The sequence below is a fragment of the Fibroporia radiculosa genome (assembly GCF_000313525.1).
Source record: "Fibroporia radiculosa TFFH 294 genomic supercontigs, scaffold11753, whole genome shotgun sequence".
Taxonomy (NCBI): domain Eukaryota; kingdom Fungi; phylum Basidiomycota; class Agaricomycetes; order Polyporales; family Fibroporiaceae; genus Fibroporia; species Fibroporia radiculosa.
Window position 1 is genome coordinate 3647 of NW_012133468.1, and position 15755 is coordinate 19401.

Below are 15755 nucleotides of genomic sequence, written 5' to 3' on the forward strand. Positions count from 1 at the left end.
TGAGTATTGTTACGGATCCCCATCTCGTACCTGGGAGGATATACGTACTCGAGACATTCCGCTTACGCTACATCTCCCCCTTACCCAGTGTCCAGATGGCCCTTCACATCTCGAAGCGCCCACGGCATGATCACCTGTGTGTCTTGCTACTGCCACTATCTCCGTAGCGTGGCGCCTTGTGGTCGCTCTGGTATGGAGAACGATGGGACCAGGATGTGACGGACGCAAGTCATACTAGGCCCGAGCGCCGCTTCCCCTCTGGCCGTCAAATGATCCGGCTCCAGGCCTGCAAAGGCAGGTCACATAGGCTCATATCTGCCCTCGATTTGTGGGATTGCTGCGAATAGACACGGTTGACGTCGATCGGCCAGCCCACTCCTGTCCTCGCGTCGAGATATCTTCACAGAATAGCGCGCTTTTCGTACCAGGCTGGAGCGTCTCGTGGGCCGTGTAGGCTCCTGGCTCGGAACTGACATCGCCGCCCGCATGGTTGCGAAGTCTGACGCCGTCCGCAGGGAGCGTGCTGGCAGCTCAGCTGGCTATCGCCCGCCCTGCTGTTCGGATGTCCCTGGGAGTGCCTATCAGAGTCGCGCGCTCGGAACCCCACTGGTCAACTGTCCAAAGCCCAGGGCCTAGGCCGATTTGAAAGTGAGGAGTCCGACGTAACTAGAGGCTGATTGGCCGCAGACTCTGAGATTGCTGAATTCGATATTGTGCACATCCACCCTCAACGCTAAATCGCGACCCTGTCTGGGGACTCGAGGGGGTCGCCCTCCTGGCCCGCTAGGAGTCGATACCAGCCGCCTCGGTCGGCGATGAGTTGCCAGGATAGCCAAGGCAATCTGTCGCTAGGCCGGCATCTGCGCCTACCGCGGTGCAGATTGAGTTGACTCTCCGCGAGATTGGTATGGGCACTAGTGCATCTGCCGAATGGTGTTTGGGCTGGGCGCGCAGAGGAGGGTCGGGACCCTAGAAGCGGGCCAGGCGCCGGGGGAGAGCCGCCAGCGACCGGGTCGGAAACGCGTAAGGGCGGCAATGCGAGGAGCGGACTCGGGGCATGTTGGGTGGGCAGGGGACCGCGCGCCGAGCCCGCAATCGAGGGTGCAAATCCGGTGGCACTCGGCGTGCTCTGACAGGGCGCAGAGAACGTCGCAGGGGCGTGTGTGCGAGCGGGAGCGGTGCGCGGTCAATTTGAATCTGAGCTGCGGCGCATGGACACGCCGGTTCTGCCGGCACTGGTCATGACAAGACGACTGGCCACGCCCCTGCGAGCTGCTGCTGGCTGAGCGACGAATGCGATGCCGACCCCTTCCCTGTCATGCCAACTTATCAGACCCTCAAACGCACGACGGCGCTTCCACTGTATTCAGAATCCCAGCCCATGGGTGTGCTGCCATCGTATCTTCACCATCCGGCGCTCTCCGCCAGGTCCTGACCGGGCGACGCCAGCGTGCTGGGATGCGGGGAAATGGAGCACACATTGAGCCGAGGAAAGGAGACATTGCGAGATAGAGATGTCATGCGTGACAGCAGCTGATCAAGAGATACTGAGACCGAAGATGCTGTTTGGCATTGCTGATGATTGTGGCTCGTGTGAGTACGTAGAGTCACTATAACTGCGAGTATGTAAAGTATGAATGCGAGCAATACTAGGGGTAGGCGGAAGAGCGCTGAGGAATGATATAGAAAACACAGGACATGCGAGGAGTACACACTAGCACATTATTATCGCTATGCTCCGACCGAGACATGGATCGCGGGCCACGGGCGAGAGGAAGATGAGAACAGCGCGAATACACGAGGACCAAGATGGAGAGATAAGCTGGATATCATGGGACCAGAGACCAAATAAAAAATTATGAATCGGAAAAAATTGATGACAGTGTTGCCATGGCTAGCATAGCACCGTACCGTCCGTTGAAAACTGATCGATCATGCCTCCCCATCCCACTACCGCTGCGCGTTGCGCTGCGGACCTGCGGCCCCGGGCGTCCTCCGGGATACGCGGCGACCGGTGTCGAAGGCGCGGCTTGATGTGTGAGCGGCGCGCACAGAGGGGCAGCGAGTTAATGTGTGATGGTCGAGAGTGGGTGGTGAGGGATGATGGCGGCGCGGACGGAACTACAGCTCGCGAGAGACATGGACACGGTGCGCGCGTGCCGACTTGCCGGACCAGCGGAACGCGGGACGTAGTGAGCAAGCCGGAGGAGGGGGCAGTGTCGCGCTTGTCACCGGCGCGCGACATATCGCCAGTAGGTCGGGTTGGGTGGCTGTTCACAGAATAAGCATCGAGGCCAACGGGGAGGCGAGGCGGCTAACACGTACCTGTGTGCCCGATGTCGAGTTGTCTGTGGATGGGATGGTTGGTACTCAGCACAGCAGGCCATGTTCCAACGAAACGAAAGGACTCACGAGGCTTGAGGCACTCCCAAATGTCCACCCCCTTGCCCTTGGGATCCCATACTCCACATTGCGAATGCAGCGCCCAGTAGATGTTGAGCTCCCATACACGAGTGGCATCGCTGACAAGCCCAGGCATTTTCGGAAGAGGAAGAGAGAGATGAAGGGGAAGGGCAGGAGAGTCCTCGCGGAGGAACTGGAAAGAAAATTTGAGGAAAGGGAGGCAGCGGGGGTCGGTCTTTATCGGGGGATCATGGTAACCAGGAGGTCGATTTATAGCGGAGAGGGCGGTGAAAGGCGCCGGAGGACATTCAGGTCTGTGGCTAGGGTGGGTTGCTGCATAAGGAAATGATGGCCGTACGTAATTTGCCTTCTTCTTGTGGCCATTCATGACGATTCCTGGCCCCACTTTCAGACCCCGCGCACCCGCGCCCTTGGCACGCGCCCACGCCTCAATATTCGTTTGGACTTCCGCTTCAGCTCCGCGCAAATTGAGGGGGGGGAGAGCCAATGGGGGGCAGAGCGGAGTGCGGGCAAGTGCCGAGGACCGACTGGGAGACGCCAAAAGCGGGCGATCATCGACATCGATGGCTGGCGTCGGCCTCCTGCTCGGACAACGCGACGCACGACGTTGCGGCCTCCGCCCCGGAATATACAACAACAATCAGCCTGCGTCGTGTGGCCGCGTCCAGCGGCCGCAGCATCAATCCGACCGGGCGAGGCGAGCGCGAGGCCACCCACGGCCAGCGCACTACTTGTAGGCGCGATGCGGCCACGACGGCCTACCCGAGCGGCGTCCAGACCGTTTCCCCGGCCACAGAGTGAAATTTGACAGTGGCGCCTGCGGGCGGATGAGGACTCGGCTCGCTCGTGCGTGGTCTGGACAGCGACTGTCCCGAGGCCACGGAGGATCCGGACTCGACCCGCGCTCGAGCTTTGTGGAGCGCGCCGTGTCCCGAGCCTGCAGCGTTTGTGCCACCCTCCCCCCTCCCTCAGTCCTTCAAGCGAATTCGACACCTCGGAGGGGGCCACTCGCTCGTGTTCCATCTCCTGCCACGCACCGCCTTGTCCTCGCTGGCCGGGCAATTTCGGCGGAGCCGCTCCGGTCACTCGCTGCATCGTGCAAGGGGCACAATCGATATCTTGTTGCATGTGCAACACTGTGCCACAGACTGCAAGTCCCTGGTTGCTACGGTTTACCTTGGGTTTTGTGGTGGTTAATTTTGCTCGCGGGAACCCGAGCCAGTCCGAGACAGCATTCGACGACAGTATGGCAGGCCCACCTAGACCCACCGTAGGCCTTCATCATGACCCTGAGCGATGAGATTCCTTTGAAGTGAGTCATTAATCAGCTGGTACCATTTTATCGTTGCTTATAGATATTACACCACGCATGCGGACCCGTTGGGGCCAGGTTGAGCTGTTTTGCTCAAAATTTGTCGCCGCCGATGGACCAATCCGTGTTTCAGTGGGGGCCGAAACATGATCACCAATGACAAGCAGCCGTTGCACAGCAACATCGTTAGATAGAGATTACGATCCATGCTGTCCACGCTCGGAATCACCCTTACCACTGCAGACACGATCTTTCACAGTGGCGACGGATGATACACACACACACCTCCGAGATGTGGCATCGGTGCGTGGGCAGGCGTGGGTAGGGATTCGTCACAGCAGTGCGCAGCGAATCAGCGACGGATACGATGAGCCGTCCATTCAAGTTCTCTTGGTAAGTCCCTTGCTTCACGCGGGTCCCAGCGCCAGGTCGCTTGAACTTGGCTGTGTCCAATGACCTCCTGCTCGCGGTTACAACAGATTGGCTCGAAAAGAGACTTTCGGGAGGCCGAACAGAGCTCGCATTCAGACCACGAAGCGCGCAATCTCAGCGTAGAGTTTACGCCCCAATAGAACGTCCGCAGGCTGGTCGGACCACCGGCAACGAAGCAGAGTCACAAGTTCGTAAATCCCCGAGCGCGTGTCTCGACTGCAGCTGGCGATCAGTGAATGCGACGTCTAGAATCGAAGCAGTTCTCGTGCAGGAGGCGCTGACGTCCTTCGAGGGCGTGGTGGCAGCTGACGGACGCACGACACGATGTGGCCATCGTCCGGAGCTTCTAGTGTCCGACTGGTTACTGGTACGTACTGCAGACAAGGCAGGATCGTGTGCGAATGTGGCAAAGAAGTTTGGACCCGCATCTGCATCACACAACTTCCAGACGACCGGCGCGACCCTCACGCGTATCCATGCTTCTTGAATGCCGCTGTTCGGATATAATCGTGTGCTCTCTGTCTATTACAGATTTCCAGCACTGTGGGTCACGGTTGTCGCCTCTCGGGAAGGTATTGTACACCCGGTCTTTGTAGCAGCGGTGGCTTGTCCAGGCTCAGGCTCGCGTCACTGGTGATTTGAGAATTCTGAACGGGCCAGAAGCCACTTAGAATCCACGCCGAGGCCAATTCCCTGCCACCTTCCGACAGAAGGCTCGCAATCATGTGGGTGGTATGTCGGCAGCTAAGGTACAAGAACTGGTCGCCCCAGCTCAATGTTGTTGGTGTCTTGGTACCCTAGTCTTACTAGCCTCTAGACCGGTCGGATATTGGTTAAATGTTCTTTATTTCATTCTCTGAACGACCTATTATAGAATTCGCCTGAGGCTTACGAGACATACCACTTTGTTTAGTAACCTGTTTTAGAGTTTCAATGTCGAGGGACGACGGTCGATAGGAATTAAATATATCAGACACTCAAAACCCCAGCGAGCGTATATCGAGGACAGTACCGCATTGGTCGAACTGCAAGTCTGCCGTGAAGGTTTGACAATGCAGATGATTGGCGCGGAAATAAGTTTTGGTGGGCTCATGAGGGATCATAAGGGCGTGCACCATCACTGTAGAATGATGAATGCTGTCCAACGACGACTGCGCACTTACAAATGTGCCGCATGATGCAATCTGTCCATCGGGATGATTCTAGGTACGACTGTACATTTCGGGCGCTGGGGAACAAGGCAGGCATTCTAAAATCTTACCATGGTGGCAAATGTTGGACACAGCTGATGTTAGTCCAGACTCATCCATTGATCGGCCAACTGCAACTGACTGACGGGGCCCGTTGTCAGATCGTAACAGTGCACCTGCTGAACTTGACCGTATCTTCCCTTCCAACCTCTTCGCAACGCTCAGGAGCGGATCAATCTGACGCCGGAACCAGCGTTCTCAGACACAGCCAGAGGCACATGAGCGCGATTGGCTCTTAGCATCCTCCCTAGGTGGACGAACATTTTAAAAGAAATTATATAGCAATGCGTGATGATCGCAACACACAACAGACAGATCAGGTTGAAATCCTGGATATTGTAGGCAACGCGTCCCAGTGCTGCATCCACGTCTGTCTCTGGCTGATGTTGTTGCCATATTCTGTGTCAATGGTCCGTGCAAGAGACGCGGCCCGGGTCCGAAGAGGATGCGCAAGCTCATATACTTCCGAAATGGGCGATAGCTGTTCCTCGTCCAGTGTTCCCGAGACCGAGATATCCGGAAGGTTCTCCGAAATCTCTGGGGTCAATACCCATATCCTTTGTCTCTCTGCCGCAAGCGCTCGCACGCTGAGCAAAAGGTGAGCACCCTAAGAAGGCGAGTCAGCGCAACTCGAAGGCTGTGGACAGTCAGGCGGACCGAGTATGAGTAAATGGGCCCGATCCAGCTGTAGGTGAAGCTCAGCGCCAATGAACCCCGCGAAATGAGTAGGAGCATACATGGCGGCGACGATGGCGAGCATCTCGCTATTGACGTATTGTGAGAGGGTGCATATGAATAGTGTGACTGAAGATCGGGACTTCAGGACGGGCGTCGTGAACGCCTGTACAAGTACCGACGTACCGAAAATCCTGCACGGAGCCGAATATTAGCTGACGGCGAGGGTAGGTGCGCACAAAACCCACACAAAATAATACGCCGCGCCATCACGCCAGATACGGAGGAGCATCGGGATGTCACATAGCGGACGATAAGAGTAGCACTTGATGCACATGAGTACGAATAGGATAGCTGGGACGGTGTTTGTGCTATCTGCGAAACGTGCTGTGAGTACTCACTTTCAAAACTCAGAGCGGGGACCCTATTCTCACGTCTCAGAGATCAGAAATGAGCTTTAAACGAAGTACTCACTGGTTTGCTTTGGCGAAGTTGGGAATGGCGGGGTAGAAACATCCCTTTATGTGCCAGTTTGATGGATACGGATTAATAGAAGGATAATACTGCATATCGGCCATTATATTGATCGCTAAAAAGCTCTGCAACTTGTCAGATTAATATAGCTGAGCGTAGCAACAGAACGCACAGTGATCTGCCCTATAATCGGCTAACGTCAGTTCGAAGCTGCGAAGAGTCAAGTCGAATTGGATCTTGCCTACGGCAGATACGAGGATGATGGTTAACACTACAATGTGTCAATGACTCGGCTCAGAAAATCAAGATCCATGGATCCTACCTAATCTGCTTCCTCTGTAAAGAGCGTATACCCTCAATGCGAGGCCGAGTTCAAGTGTGAGATAAAGGACAGATATGATACTGCGCAGATGGGGTGAATGAAAAGGGACGTTACTGGATGCGACTTACATTGTAGTCATTATGAGGCCCAGTTCGCAGCTGCGAGCAAGCGTTAGCATAACGCCAAAATGCAAGTATAGACGCCATACTAAACAGGGACTACTCTAAAAGTCATGCAGCTGTACAATATGTGGCGTGAATCAGATTTGATCACAATATAAAGTAATCTCACATACGCCTGCATTACTAAACCGAAGTACCTTGAGATAAAATAGAGAATTTTGGGAATGGTTAGAGCGGACCTGAACAACGGGTTGAATTAACGAAACGATCTGATGATGTCGATTACAACAACCACCTCCAGATGAGTTCGAGCTTTCGAGTGAAATCAGTTATGTGTGATCATTCTACGACTATTGGCTTCCCACCTCGTCGTCAAACGATAGAACAAAATCATAGAGAAGCCAGGAAAATGCGGCCACTTAAAACCAGTACCAGTGAACAGTGAATTTGAGCTTGCTGATGTGGCATGGGCGTTTATGTTTTACCTGAATGAAACACTTCTGTGTGTGCAAGAACTATGAGCAGATCTTCCAAGCTCGCCATGTTGCTCATGAGCAGCTATGTGCGTCGTTGCAAATCCCCCAGTCGACAGAATGACGAGTCGTGTTGCCAGACAGCGCGGACGCATGTGAACGGACTGGCGAACGTCAACTGGGATTCACTAGGCAAGGTCAAGTTGAACCGAAAAACTCTTCCCACTCGTCGTACTTATAGCAATCAGCCCGGAAACAAGCCAAGTTCCTGGAAAAATGGGTGGTAGCGAGCGCGAAGAACTGAATCAACAGGAGGACCTAGGCCGCCATAATTAAACGGCGAGCTCACTTGATAAAATCGTTGATCCTGTTGCTTTGAGGTCAGACTGATTTCGGTAGGCTACGCCAGTAGACTTGGACAACGAATCGCAAAAATGATGGAGGTTGCATAGTCAAAACGTAATAAGTCAGTATCGGACATAAATGGTCCTTATGAAAGAACCCGTCGACCATTCACTATTTAACGGCCTGACAGATGTTCCCGAGACGTCTAACACTTAGACCCAATATGGCTAGTGCCGACGGCCTTAATAGTTGCACTGCCGCATCAGAAGAAATTGGAGCTTTAAATTATCGATATGGACAAACGCAACTTCGCATTCATATCCTTGACGATCTGTAGTTGTGCGACATAAGCCGACTAGTACAATTCCGAGACAATAGCAAGATGATGTACGAAGCGGGGCATATTTCAGGTCAGGTTCTTAAGCTAGATTATGGGCACTCAAAGATGAGAACGAATGCGACACGGGAGTAAACGCAGACTCGGGGAGCCCGGAGAAGTGAAGTCAACCGCTTGTGCGGCAAAGTGGCTCTGCACGTGATTGTCGCGAACCCCTTCATGCGCGCTTAATGGCACGCAATGTCAAGCGTTACGCCAGTGCTACACTGAACAAGCTTGACTAGACTATGTGCACGAGCGGCCTCCTTGTTCACGCACACACGCCATGATACGAATATGTCGTGCAGAAGATGGGCAAGTTTTTGAGGTGGGTTCGTTTGGATCGTGGCTTTTCTTGGCAGGCTACTTTACTTCATTCTCAGGTTGACGTCTCGCTATGGGATCTTGAAAGGCATGAGAATATTTCTGCTCTGATATGCTGGAAACTAAAATATATCTCAGATTAGGAAACATCGAATCGTTCCTTGAGGATAAGACTGGGGTATTACAAGACCATATTCTAGCATATCTCTCGGATGGTCGACGGCTGCGGGATGATAATATTCGTGAATTGGCGTCTGTGCAAGATCAGGTGAATCTGATTCATGCGCGTATTTTTGTATCTTACCTATTCCCTGCAGACAATCTTTGTTTTCAACAAACGGTATCTTGATTTGGACGTAAACCAAGTTCTCAGCGACCTTCAGATCGAACCAGCATTGCAACCACCTGTGGAAGGTATATTGTTTTTAAATTTCAATTTCTTGCTTGTGTCTCTGAAGTAATTCTGCAGATACTATCGCCTCAACACCTCCATTTCGAATCACCCAGCTTGCAACGTCCTACGTACATGTTGCACACGCGCATAACGAGCATGTCAAGCAGACGCTCCTGTCCCTCAGCTTTCAGAACGCAGCTCTTAATATTGCCTCCAGTGCGCTGGATCTGCATGTGCTCGAGATTACAAGTGTTTTTGACGGGATTGCGGAGGCAGTTCGGCGTGAGCTTGACAAACAGAGTGCGCTTCTTGATGGTCTTGATGGTGATTTGGCGATTGTGGAGCGTGTATCGGTGCACAAGGAGTTCTTGAGTGACAAAGTGCGGAGAGCAATAGACGATGGAGATCGTGGGCGGACTTTGGGAGACTATGTCAGCAGGGATAAAATGAGAATGGTTGCAAATAATTGCAAGAGAGCGCACGGTAAGCACATTAACTAATGGCCAGACTTGTATAGCTCACTAGTTGTCTAGAGGAACTTCGAGCACTATTCCGAGAAGTTCAAGAGACAATGCTCCGGCTGAGTGGAGGCGCAGAAGAGATCCGTACGGCCGTTGTTGATCAAAGGTGCGCAGTTAAATCCTTCATCGCTAGGCCAGCACAAGAATACCGTCATAGCTTATTGGGAGAAGCGGAGGCGTGCGTCAAGCGCTCCCAGGAAGCCTTTGACAAAGCGACTGAACTTAGCGCTGTTGTTGAGAGTAAGAAGAACTTATTTGCTTTGTTGTTGCCATGTACTGACTGGTTTCTAGAGCCCGTGTCAGCTCCTGACAAGGTTCTGTCAGGTCAGTGTTGATATTAGGGTCTAATGCATATGCATTGATAGCGGGTTTCGTTCAGAGTTCCGTCAACTTGATAATACATTGCGCAGTGAACTGCAATACATCACTCAAGTTAAGGTGGGTTTGACTGAGGTTATTGGCACAGACTTCTTCATTCACATCTAGTCCAACAGAACTCTTATACCGAGCACTGCATTACAACTTTACGTCGAGTCAGCATATTGAACAACGATCTGGTTGAGCTTCCGACGTTAATGGCATCCTTGCAAGCTGCCCTCAAGGCTAGGACAAGCTTCTCGCATATCCAGAGACTGCATAATATGCTTTATGCATATGGAGCAACAGTAGTCGAAGTCGTGAGGCGGAAGGAGTTCTGTAAGCTGAGCGTACTTGACTAGCGGGTGTCTATCTGATTGGAGGGATACCAGCGCGATTCTTTATCCAGAGATCGCAGAGTATTCTCGAAGTCATGGCCAAACTTTCGTAAGTGTCATCTCCATAATGTTTCATGTGTGTCATAGAGCGAACGCAACAATCCGTAGCGCAAATGAACGTAAACGACGCCAGGTCTACCGAGGCGAAGTCCATGGTCTACTTCCTTTCGAGACTACCATGGATGATCCAGTTCCAGCTATTGATTTTTCGCCAAGTGGGACCGATGAATCAGCGTATTCTTTGGAACGCCCGGATGTAGACGGTCAGTTACATACGGATATCCTCCCGTTTGGACTGTATGCCCTAACGCAATCATTATCCCCAGGACTATTGCAACTTCTGGATGATTTAGAACATTTTGCGGAGGTTTCGCAGGATCCAGCCGCGTTGAAGTCCGTAGCGGAAGCACGCGCAGGGTTGGAGCGACTGGTGGGCAAGATGGATAGTCTTGAAACAGCGTTTGATCGTATAGCAGAGCGCTCTTGTAAGACTACGTCCTCAATATCACGAAGCGTCTTCGTTGCTAATCCAGCATTCATGTAGTGCTGTCTGCCTCCCGCCTGACCAGTCAACGCCGTCGAAGTAGGTCGTGGAATATATCATGTCCAAGTGTAATGTTACTCATCTACTACTTAGCGGCAGAAGAGGATCTTGAGCTCGAATTAGAAATTCAGAAGTTACGACACGCGCAAACAGAGCGAGACACGGTGTATCAAATGGAGCGACAAGCCTTGGAAGAACAAGCTGTGCAATTGCGGGACTCCCTTGATGCTGAGCGGGCTGCGCGTGATGAGCTTGAGCGCGAATTACGGTCTGTCAGAGCGCAGCTTGAGAGCGAGTCTACGTCAAGACGTATCTTGGAGGAACGAAACACGCAGCTTTGTTCGGGTGCAGACGGACACAGGGAAGCATTGGCCCGTGCGCTCGCGGAGGCGACGGAACAGACCAGGGCAGCCGAGATCGTACGACAGGAACTCGCTCAAGTCCGCGCGGAATTCAAGCACATCAAGGCGATCGAGAAACACAACACGGACAAGGTCGCGTCTCTACTTGAGGAGCAGGCACACACCTTGACTCGACTTGAAGAGGCCCGTGTCCGCGGGGAAGATCTAGAGTCGCAGATACAGGCTGCTCGGTCCGACGGCGAAGAAGTTAAGCGCGCGTTGGTTGAAGCAGACAGAGAGAAGGACCGACTGCTCCGCGCCCAGGCGTCCGAACATGACCGCATGATGCGCGACCATATTGCCGAAGCTGACGGTGATCGGGCTGTGCTTGAGCACCAGTTCTCCGAGCTCAAGGCTGCGCTTGAGGACACTGAGCGGCAGCTCAAGGATGCGCGTGCGCAGACTGATATGGCTTTGGCAGATACGGTCGGTCTTCGGGAAGAGCTGCAACGGGTTGAGCACCAACTCCGCGAGGCCCAGCACATGGAGAGAGTGCTCAGAGACGACCTCCGGGACGGTAGGGCCTCTCAGTCTGACTTTGAAATGCACCTGGAGAATAGCGGCCGCCTTATGGCTCAGATTTTGGATGTCGCCCTCGCATTTCGAGATTCACATGTCAAGGCTCTCGTGGCAGCGCAAGCCATGGCTTCTCACCCAGCTGCCAACAGGGCATCTACCAATCTAAATCTGACCGACTCAGCTATCAGTCCGGGAAGACTGAGTATTGTGAGCAACAACTTTGAACCTCCTCCTATTGATCCCTCCGATCCTGCTGCTGCTCTCGAGGCGTTACGTGCGTTTGATCATGACCACTTCATGGAGGCAATCAACAAGGCCGGCTCTACCATTCGTAAGTGGCAGAAACAGTGCAAGGAATATCGTGAGCGGGCAAAAGGGAAGATCTCGTTTAGGAACTTCACTAAAGGCGACTTGGCACTGTTCCTGCCGACGCGGAACTCTGTCTCGAAGCCTTGGGCGGCCTTCAACGGTGCGTATTCAATGTATTTTTGTCAATGAAGCGGTCAGGACCTAAACTCCGAAATTTCTCCATGTCTCTTGACTCCTTCAGTTTCCTTCCCACATTACTTTCTGCAGGCTACCGGCCATCTTGCCGAGCAATTGAAGACACGGGAGTGGATCGTGGCTCGAATTACCTCAATCACGGAGCGTGTAGTAGACCAGAAAGTTCGTGAATGAGCTTCTCGTTTAAGCAATGGTCCATGGCTGAATGATTTTTGCCTTTGTATAGGATCCAAGCACTAACCCATATGGGTTGGGAGATGGAGTCAAGTACTACATGTTGGAAGTTGAGGATTGGACCCAGCCATCGTATGCATCGAAGCGACGAGAGCCGGTCAGGAAGGCTTCTTTAGAGGTGAAAGAATCGACTAGCCTACCACTTCCTAGTCCACCCATTCAAGACGCAGCTGCACTACCTGTTGGGCCTCCTGAGAACGAAGTAGAAGATTCGTTTAGTGCGACTAAGCCACCAAATTCTAGGCTATTCCCCGTTCGCACACGCTCAAATTCCTCTCCGAATGCGGGACCATCCTCCCTCTCGCGTCTCTTGGCCCAGGCGCCCCCACCCGAAATGTCGCTCGAATCCACTGGGCTAGAGAAGCCGAGTTTGCCGTCCCCCGTAAACTCCCCTCGTCCGCCACCATCCCCCGCAATCTCCCCTCGTCCACCATCATCCCCCGCAATCTCCCCTCGCCCACTGCCATCCCCTGTAACGTTTCCTCGTCCGCCTCCCTCCCCAATCACTTCTACTCACCCGCAGCCCTCCCCAACACACACCGGAGCGGTCCCACAAATACCTGGTCCCCCTGGCGTATCCTCTCTTAGGCCAGGCTCAAGATCTTCTCGTGTATCCATATCATCACGGTTCTCCGGTGGCCGTATGCCTTTCGGAACATCGTCTGCAGCAAAGGCAGTCGCTACGACGGCAATATCTGAACAGGCGGTGGCATTGGTATCACCCTCTTCGGACCTTGTTTCAGGACGGAATGGAGCCTCACAGGCATCCTCTGTTCCCTCGTCAGAGGACTCACACGCAGAGGGCGTGTCAAGCTTGGCTACATATCGGCGCCGGACGACGTCGTATGCTTCACCCCGGAATAATGCGACCGCTTTGTCTGCAACGCTCAATGGATCTAGTCCGTTTTTCGGAAGTGCGAGACCAAGCGTTGGTGCGGGTGCCAGTGCGAGTAGCCGGCTGGCCAGTCTCGCAAGCAGTTGGGGTGTCAGCTTTAGTCGCAGGAAGCGAAGTGAGGTAGAGGAGAACGTCGATAGTTCGAACGAGCGTCCTGCGACACCCAACCCGATCAGTCCGAGTCATGTACTTGAGAATGCTGGGCTACTGGCGCAGTCGCCAGGCTCGTTTGAGGGACAATTAGGATCATGATTTTATGTCTTTAGAATTATCTGCAATGCTGTCTTCCTCATGTTACCGCTGATTGTTTTCCTGTGTGCTTGTTTATGTTCTAGATCGCTATGCAATGACATGTTTGCCATGATGATATTGGCTCAAATGAACTATCTGGATTCTGTGCCCCCGTGGCAATGAATGTCTGGGAGAGAGTTAAGGTACTGTCGGGACCTTGGGATGAGTCTCATGGGACCTGGTTTGGACATGTGAATACTTCTGGCTCTAAGCAACGTTATAATGATCGAACTCGGAACTAAGAAGGACCAAGAGGGACTGATCCGGTATGGTGACCAGCGAAGCGTTGCATATAGCCGCCATGTGAAGACGCCTGCTAGCAAGCTTACTTGGTACTCCTATCAAGCTTCATGACGGACAGGCAGCTCTGAAGTTTATTATTCATGGGCCGTTCTCATGGTAATACAATCAAGCCCCACAGCAATTTCTAGAATCAAGGGGTATTTCCGCCGTGATCTGGTGAGTGGTGTTCACGTTCCATAAATATGTATTTTATTCTCATGAAATCAAAACAGGGGGGACACAACGAACCCTGGCCCTCTCCCGAAGGTCATCCTTCACTGTGTGTCGCAGCTCAACGTCATGCGGCGGTGTTGGTGGGCGATCACTAGCCATTAGCGGCCGCGGAACGATATTTTATTGTGAACCCCAGGTGGCTTATCTTTGCGGGGCCCCGCATCCCCGGCAGTAGCGGGTGCAAACATTCGCACGTTCCCCACGATTCCTGATTGACTATCTCGCTCCAGTTGCTGGTGATGGCTCTCGAGCTCACAGAAGGGATATATGCCTAACATCCTCCACGGATTCCTCACGCGAAGTGCAGGCAAGTCGTTTTGCAGACGCGCTTACCGTCCCGTCCGGGTACCACATGGTTGACGAGAGCGCTCCCGCTGGCGGCTGCTAGCTCGCGCGACCACAGGACACGGAGGTAGAATAAATTATCCAAGGTCACGCCAAGTTCCACGCGTACGCGTCCCAGCGCGTTGTACTCACTTTAGTCAACCCGGTTCCCAGGTCTCCCCATGAGGGGTTTGAGGGCCACAGAGTTCATCACGAACAAATCAGATGGCGCCCCAGGCATGCCTAGCTCAAGTATGGACGGTTATGACTGGAATGAAAGCCAGAAGGAGGTGTAGGACCGTTCTCGAATACCTTCCCATCGCTGAGCCTAGCTCACGACCCATACTTCTCTGACAATCTTCCGTTTATGAAGGGTGAGATTCCTCCGTCATTCGCGTACACCCGCGGATCGGGATGGCTCGACAAGCGCTTTGTGTGCCTTGATTCTTTGGAACCGGAGCCACAAGTTGGCCAGATACCAATGAGAGGCATCAATCACGGAGGAGTCGGAGCGAATGCGGGGAAATTACGCGATAGAAGATCGGCTAGGTACTTTTGCCACCGGGAAGCCTGGATGCCAGCTTGCAGTGTGACCCAAGAACCTCCGGCCACACAGCCAGGGACCACGGTCTGACAGCACACCCCGGGAAGTATAAAACCTAGCACATTCTTTCTGTTCCGTCGCTCCTTTCAGCCCCTCCTCTGCATTATTATAGTACTGTCAAATCATGGCTGGTGGAGCAGTCGCCGTCAGCGGCGCTAGTGCAGCTTTCGAACATCTCCTCGACCCGAACCGCAAGTGGTACAATAACCGACGGTATGTCTCTGCTACGCGTACGCCTCGCCGAAAGCTGACGAATCTTTCAAAGCCTTATATATCTTCACCTCTGGATCCTCCTTCTGTGAGTTATTCACCATATCTTGGACAAGGGGGATATCCTGACGTTCGGCGCGCCCCTTAAGCCTAATCACGTCCTCGACAAATGGATTCGACAACAGTCTTATGAATAGTTTCCAGTCCCTGTCCCAATGGGAGGAATATTTCGGTTCGCCGCAAGGAGGCAAGCTCGGTCTCCTCAACGCTATTCAGGTGAGTTGCTAGAATTGTGAGCGTCTGGCCGATCATTCATGCGATCGTGTCAGAACATCGGCTCGTTGGCAGGATATCCGTTCGCGCCGTATGTATCCGACGGTATCGGTCGTCGTACAGCCATCTGGATTGGTGCAACTATCATGTTAATTGGCGTTGCGGTGCAATCTGCGGCACACAACCTCAACATGTTCATTGGAGCGAGGTTCGTAAGCATCACTGATGGCTCGGGGGGGGG

The 15755-nt window shown here is 53.2% G+C and overlaps 3 protein-coding genes across 3 annotated transcripts; 1 reads left to right on the forward strand and 2 right to left on the reverse strand.

Annotated features, from left to right (window-relative positions):
• Positions 1 to 2228: 2228 nt before the first annotated feature.
• Positions 2229 to 2791, reverse strand: FIBRA_07077 (uncharacterized protein; the record flags this gene model as incomplete). The annotated part of the gene is made up of 3 exons (XM_012328775.1): positions 2229 to 2270; positions 2326 to 2348; positions 2413 to 2791. The coding sequence occupies 3 exons, from the start codon at positions 2789 to 2791 to the stop codon at positions 2229 to 2231; spliced, it is 444 nt and encodes a 147-aa protein (XP_012184165.1).
• Positions 2792 to 5734: 2943 nt separating this feature from the next.
• Positions 5735 to 7028, reverse strand: FIBRA_07078 (uncharacterized protein; the record flags this gene model as incomplete). The annotated part of the gene is made up of 9 exons (XM_012328776.1): positions 5735 to 6025; positions 6076 to 6103; positions 6156 to 6222; positions 6280 to 6287; positions 6342 to 6464; positions 6568 to 6682; positions 6740 to 6838; positions 6890 to 6969; positions 7018 to 7028. The coding sequence occupies 9 exons, from the start codon at positions 7026 to 7028 to the stop codon at positions 5735 to 5737; spliced, it is 822 nt and encodes a 273-aa protein (XP_012184166.1).
• Positions 7029 to 8641: 1613 nt separating this feature from the next.
• Positions 8642 to 13548, forward strand: FIBRA_07079 (uncharacterized protein; the record flags this gene model as incomplete). Its single annotated transcript, XM_012328777.1, has 15 exons — positions 8642 to 8797; positions 8847 to 8943; positions 8999 to 9406; positions 9457 to 9550; positions 9602 to 9684; positions 9736 to 9768; positions 9824 to 9882; positions 9939 to 10140; positions 10194 to 10248; positions 10287 to 10462; positions 10526 to 10684; positions 10744 to 10782; positions 10837 to 12132; positions 12214 to 12329; positions 12394 to 13548. The coding sequence occupies 15 exons, from the start codon at positions 8642 to 8644 to the stop codon at positions 13546 to 13548; spliced, it is 4128 nt and encodes a 1375-aa protein (XP_012184167.1).
• Positions 13549 to 15755: the final 2207 nt, after the last annotated feature.